Source organism: Palaemon carinicauda, chromosome 2 (genome assembly GCF_036898095.1).
Source record: "Palaemon carinicauda isolate YSFRI2023 chromosome 2, ASM3689809v2, whole genome shotgun sequence".
NCBI lineage: Eukaryota > Metazoa > Arthropoda > Malacostraca > Decapoda > Palaemonidae > Palaemon > Palaemon carinicauda.
This window is the reverse complement of record NC_090726.1, coordinates 32431018-32438517: the sequence shown is the minus strand read 5'-3', so window position 1 is coordinate 32438517 and position 7500 is coordinate 32431018. Positions and strand designations below refer to the sequence as shown.

General features: G+C 34.3%; 1 protein-coding gene across 1 annotated transcript in view; it reads right to left on the bottom strand.

The window, feature by feature from the left end:
* Positions 1 to 6908, bottom strand: part of LOC137615907 (uncharacterized) — a 51182-nt gene extending 44274 nt beyond the window's left edge. Inside the window, exon 1 of the mRNA XM_068345595.1 lies at positions 6845 to 6908. Within this exon, the coding sequence (XP_068201696.1) occupies positions 6845 to 6908 (64 nt within the window). The remainder of the gene's footprint in view (positions 1 to 6844) is intronic.
* Between the last annotated feature and the right edge of the window lie 592 nt (positions 6909 to 7500).

Here is a 7500-nt window from a genome sequence, read left to right as displayed (position 1 = left end):
TATATCTTTAAATTCGGGAATAGTTTTAATCGATGCAATACATCTGATCTGCACTGTCAGAAATGTGCAAAAATTAAAGGATTAAGTTGTCGTGTATATGTTTACTTTTAGCCGCATTAAAGGTTTAAAGGCAGCTCATGAATGGCAGAGACAAATGAGAGTGACATTCCCCTAGCAAGCGAGACAATGCTCTAGAGATTGATTATATATACACATGATCAGCACCCAAGCTCCCCCTCCACCCAAGCTAGAACCAGGAAGGGCTAGGCAATGGCTGCTGATGACTCACCAGATAGACCCATAGGCTCCTATTATCAAACCATCCCTAGCTTACGAGTTGGTGATGTAGCACCGATCAAAGGAACTAACGAGTTTGGGCTGAACTCGAACCCCAGTCTGGTGATCACCAGTTAGGGATATTTCCATTAAGCCCCACACAACCCTAAAATACAAGATGGACTTAAAATATTTGTCTGATGTTTTTATTTGAAAGTGTTGTTTAAGAAGAACTTATTAAGTATCTTACATATGGCTAAAATTTTTCTTATGGTTCTTTTAGATATTTCTTCACTTTGTTTAGAGTCTAAAGACCCCTCTCTCTCTCTCTCTCTCTCTCTCTCTCTCTCTCTCTCTCTCTCTCTCTCTCTCTGAGAGGAGCAGAGTAATTTAAGGACACTTTGTTAAAAACCACTGTGCTTCTCTTCACCTTTCCATTGAATTAGGAACGTGATAGTTGATGAGATTGCCAGAACTGTCATCCTTTCCTTTTATTGTTGGCAACCAGAAGTTCCAGACTATTTGTAAAGCGGATGTATATATACATAAATAGTTTAAAAAACCGACGTCAATCCTGTTACAAAAATGGAATCGCAAGACTTGTCGGAGAGGGGGAGAGTTTGTGAGATCGGTCATGAAATTCTGTGAAGCCTTCGAAAAATCATTTATGTATTTCTAAATTGATATTTTTTTTTTCAAAGTGTCTTAGTTTACTTCCATATTTTTTTGTTGATTCATTTCGAAGTATCCAAATATTGTACCTTAAAATTTTCTCTACCATAGGCTTTATATTAAAGCGTAATTCCATCGATCGACCATTGTAGTCCTGATGAAGAACCGCGTCAAAAAAGTGATTCAAAACATGTATGGACACTAAATATAAAATGGAAAAATGTAAATGAAGTATTTCTGTTGACTTAAAAGCTATTTTGAGCTCAATATTTCCAGTGAGATGCTGATTTCGAGTTTTGGACGTCACTAATATGTTGTCTATTCATTACGCACTAACACACTCATACACACGCTCACACACACACACACACGCACACACACACACACACACACACACACACACATATATATATATATATATATATATATATATATATATATAATGTATGTATGCCATCATCATCAGCTGCTGCTAACCACTGCAGGACAAAGGCCTCAGATATGTCGTTCCAATACCGCCTGTGTGTGGGTTTTACCGTGTCAGTCTATACCCACAATTTTTTCTAGTTCGTTAATCCATCGGCTTCTCTTCCTTCACATGCTTCATTTGCAATCTCTAGGGACCCATTCTTTTATCCTTTTTGTCCATCTATTATCTGCCATTCTCATATGTCCTTCCCATGTCCATTTCTTTTTCTTACATGTTGTTAGAACATGAAAGAAATCATATAGTATCATTTTTATGAAAATATACTTTATGGTTCAAGTTAGAGTGCCATTGGCTGACAGTGCCTGACTCTAATGAAAATACTGAAATACAATAAATTAAATAAGTTGTTAATAGGATTATCATAATCAAAATAAGACAATATAATATTTTTTGGACTGCATTCCTATATAGAATTATACCAATGGATACCGCCAGTGTCTCAAGCTAGTAGTATTGTTCACTATTTCTTCCAAATCAAACGATCTAACCATGTGTTTTTCTGTGGCCATCAAAAACAAGAAAGGTCTTCGGTCATCCCCAGTTGTTAGCAATGAATTCTTTACATATCAGGGGCGTAGCAGTTTTTCCATCGGGGGCGAGGGGTTGGTGGCTGAATATTGAAATGACAATGAGGAAACCCCTTTAGATTATTATTATTAACTGCTAAGCTACAACCCTAGTTGGAAAAGCAAGATGTTATAAGCCCAGGGGCCCCAACAGGGAAAATAGCCCAGTGAGGAAAGTAAACAAGGAAAAATTAAATATTCTAAGACCAGTAACAACATCAAAATAAATATTTCCTATATAGACTATAAATACTTTAACAATACAAGAGGAAGAGAAATAAGATAGAATAGTGTGCTAGAGTGTACCCTCAAGCAAGAGAACTCTAACCCAAGACAGTGGAAGACCATGGTTCAGAGGCTATGGCACTACCCAAGACTAAAGAACAATAGTTTGATTTTGGAGTGTCCTTCTCCTAGAAGAGCTGCTTACCATAGCTAAAGAGTCTCTTCTACCCTTACCAAGAGGAAAGTAGCCACTGAACAATTACAGTGCATTAGTTAACCCTTGGGTGAAGAAGAATTTTTTGGTAAGCTCAGTGTTGTCAGGTGTATGAGGACAGAGGAGAATCTGTAAAGAATAGGCCAGACTATTCGGTGTATGTGTAGGCAAAGGGAAAGAACCGTAACCAGAGAGAAGATTCCGCTGTAGTACTGTCTGGCCAATCAAAGGACCCTATAACTCTCTAGCGGTAGTATATCAACGAGTGGCTGGCTTTTTACAGCAGATTGTAGCAACATAGAAATAATATTGTTATGGGCTATTTTTATCTGATCAATTACAATTTGTACACAGTGACTATCATAGAATACCGGTACGCCTACTTGGTTAATTTACCAAAAAACATACTAACGATATTGATTCTTCGCTATAAACTCATTCGCAATATCTATCAAGTTAAAGCTATCGATTTTTTAAGCCTACTATGTTTTTACTTACGATTTAGTATATCTATCATTTGTTCTTCATTTCCAATTTTATTTTCAAATTTTTAACAGCTTTTGTATTTTTAGTTTCATAAAATTTCTAGTTTAGATAATTCCATTATCTAGTGTTTTGATTGATACTTGGTAATACTCCAACGGTTATAAAAAAAAAATCGATGTTTATATTATGCTTTTCTATTAGCAAAATGTTATATATATATATATATATATATATATATATATATATATATATATATATATGTATGTATGTATGTATGTATATATATACACACTGTATACATATATATATATATATATATATATATATATATATATATATATATATATATATATATAAATAACTATATATACACACATATATATACATATATATGTATATATATATATATATATATATATATATATATATATATATATATGTATATGCACACACATGCTTATGCAAACATGTACGTACCTTCACACATAGCCGATATATGTATATATATATATATATATATATATATATATATATATATATATATATATATATATATATATTATTATTATTATTATTATTATTATTATTATTATTATTAATTGCTAAACTACAACCCTAGTTGGAAAAGCAGAATGCTATAAGCTCATGGGCTCCAAGTGGGAAAATAGCCCAGTACCGAAAGGAAACAAGGAAAAAATAAATATTTCAAGAATAATATTGAAATAAATATCTCCTATGTAAACTATGAAAACTTTAACAAAACATGAGGAAGAGAAATTAGATAGAATAACGTGCCCAAGTGTACCCTGAAGCAAGAGAACTCTAACCCAAGATAGTGAAAGACCATGGTACAGAGGCTATGGCACTACCCAAGACTAGAGAACAATGGTTTAATTTTGGAGTGTCCTTCTCCTAGAAGAGCTTCTTACCATAGCTAAAGAGTCTCTCTACCCTTACCAAGAGGAAAGTAGCCACTGAACAATTACAGTGCAGTAGTTAACCCCTTTGGTGAAGAAGAATTGTTTTGTGATGTCAGTGTTGTCAGGTGTATGAGGACAGAGGAGAATCTGTAAAGAATATGCCAGACTATTCGGTGTATGTGTAGGCAAATGGAAAGTGAACCGTAACCAGAGAGAAGGATCCAATGTAGTACTGTCTGGCCAGTAACTCCATAACTCTAGCGGTAGTATCTCAACGGGTGGCTGGTGCCCTGGCCAACCTACTACATATATATATATATATATATATATATATATATATATATATATATATATATATATATATATATATATATATATTATTAAATGCTAAGCTACAACCCTAGTTGGAAAAGCAGGATGCTATAAGCACAGGGGCTCCAACAGGGAAAATAGCCCAGTGAGGAAAGGAAACAAGGAAAAATAAAATATTCTAAGAACAGCAAAAACATTGAAATAAATATTTCCTATATAAACTATAAAAACTTTAACAAAACAAGAGGAAGAGAAACTAGATAGAGCAGTGTGCCAGAGTGTACCCTCAAGCAACATGAGCAGTGTGCCAGAGTGTACCCTCAAGCAACATGAGGAAGAGAAATTAGATAGAATAACGTGCCCAAGTGTACCCTGAAGCAAGAGAACTCTAACCCAAGATAGTGAAAGACCATGGTACAGAGGCTATGGCACTACCCAAGACTAGAGAACAATGGTTTAATTTTGGAGTGTCCTTCTCCTAGAAGAGCTTCTTACCATAGCTAAAGAGTCTCTCTACCCTTACCAAGAGGAAAGTAGCCACTGAACAATTACAGTGCAGTAGTTAACCCCTTTGGTGAAGAAGAATTGTTTTGTGATGTCAGTGTTGTCAGGTGTATGAGGACAGAGGAGAATCTGTAAAGAATATGCCAGACTATTCGGTGTATGTGTAGGCAAATGGAAAGTGAACCGTAACCAGAGAGAAGGATCCAATGTAGTACTGTCTGGCCAGTAACTCCATAACTCTAGCGGTAGTATCTCAACGGGTGGCTGGTGCCCTGGCCAACCTACTACATATATATATATATATATATATATATATATATATATATATATATATATATATATATATATATATATATATTATTAAATGCTAAGCTACAACCCTAGTTGGAAAAGCAGGATGCTATAAGCACAGGGGCTCCAACAGGGAAAATAGCCCAGTGAGGAAAGGAAACAAGGAAAAATAAAATATTCTAAGAACAGCAAAAACATTGAAATAAATATTTCCTATATAAACTATAAAAACTTTAACAAAACAAGAGGAAGAGAAACTAGATAGAGCAGTGTGCCAGAGTGTACCCTCAAGCAACATGAGCAGTGTGCCAGAGTGTACCCTCAAGCAACATGAGGAAGAGAAATTAGATAGAATAACGTGCCCAAGTGTACCCTGAAGCAAGAGAACTCTAACCCAAGATAGTGAAAGACCATGGTACAGAGGCTATGGCACTACCCAAGACTAGAGAACAATGGTTTAATTTTGGAGTGTCCTTCTCCTAGAAGAGCTTCTTACCATAGCTAAAGAGTCTCTCTACCCTTACCAAGAGGAAAGTAGCCACTGAACAATTACAGTGCAGTAGTTAACCCCTTTGGTGAAGAAGAATTGTTTTGTGATGTCAGTGTTGTCAGGTGTATGAGGACAGAGGAGAATCTGTAAAGAATATGCCAGACTATTCGGTGTATGTGTAGGCAAATGGAAAGTGAACCGTAACCAGAGAGAAGGATCCAATGTAGTACTGTCTGGCCAGTAACTCCATAACTCTAGCGGTAGTATCTCAACGGGTGGCTGGTGCCCTGGCCAACCTACTACATATATATATATATATATATATATATATATATATATATATATATATATATATATATATATTATTAAATGCTAAGCTACAACCCTAGTTGGAAAAGCAGGATGCTATAAGCACAGGGGCTCCAACAGGGAAAATAGCCCAGTGAGGAAAGCAAACAAGGAAAAATAAAATATTCTAAGAACAGCAAAAACATTGAAATAAATATTTCCTATATAAACTATAAAAACTTTAACAAAACAAGAGGAAGAGAAACTAGATAGAGCAGTGTGCCAGAGTGTACCCTCAAGCAAGAGAACTCTAACCCAAGACAGTGGAAGACCATGGTACAGAGGCTATGGCACTACCCAAGACTAGAGAACAATGGTTTGATTCTGGAGTGTCCTTCTCCCAGAAGAGCTGCTTACCATAGCTAAAGAGCCTCTTCTACCCTTACCAAGAGGAAAGTGGCCACTGAACAAATACAGTTTAGTAGTTAACCCATGTCCTTTGATAGTAAAATAATGAAAAATCAAATTGACATCATCGTAGCTTAGGTATCATTTTACAAGTTTTTGTTCATATCTTTTTATCATCATATATCTACAATAATAGATTTTAACTCTTTGTAAGTTTTTTCAAATGTGCATTTATGCGCTTTTCACGTGCACTGTTACCCATATTTTACAAAATTTCACTAATATAATGTATTTTTGTAGAAAAAAAAAAAAAAAGACGGGATGAATTGCGTCCCTGGGACGGTTGATATGGGACATATGTCATGAATATGGAATTATCCCTTTAGATACGGGTCATATGGCCACCTGGTTCCAAGTCTTCTTTTCAACTCAATGTTTCTTCCTTTCTTTAGTGTTTCCTCAATTTTGGTCTGATTGTGTTTACAAATATCTAAGGTTTTTAATTTATAAATTTGGATGTTTCCGCTAATTCTATTTCATCTCTTGGATTTTACCCTCATTTCCAATGTTTATATATATATATATATATATATATATATATATATATATATATATATATATATATATATATATATATATATTAGATTTTGGTGTTTTCCTATAGTTTTCCTTAATAATGTTCAAGAACCTTTCCATCTATACCTTGTGCTGATCCCAATATAAATTTTGTTGAATTACTGTTCAGTTCTTCTTTACTTACTTTCATTTCATCATGTAGCTGAGAGTATCTATTGTGTATTTCTAAACTAAAGTCATCATATTTTTCTTATTACAGGAGTGTTTATATTCTGTCATAAAATTAGTTCATATCTCTCTCTCTCTCTCTCTCTCTCTCTCTCTCTCTCTCTCTCTCTCTCTCTCTCTCTCTCTCTCTCTCTCTCTCTCTCTCTATATATATATATATATATTCTCTCTTTCTATATATATATATATATATATATATATATATATATATATATATATATATATATATATATATATATATATATATATATATATATATTTTTACCCTAATTTGTTATAATCTTTTACGGGTTGGTGACCGTAATATCACTCCTTTACGTCAATATATCCGTAAACGGTAAACGCCTGGTAACATTTATTCCAGGTTTTTACCTTTTTATGGCAATATGTTTTATCAGTGAAGGATATGAACCTATGACCGATAGGAATATTGGTAAAGAAGTTTCATCCCTGCTGTGACAAGTTGTGGAATGATCTTCCTAATCGGGTAGTTGAATCAGTAGAACTTCAAAAGTTCAGGCTTGCAGCAAATGTTTTTATGTTGAACAGGCTGA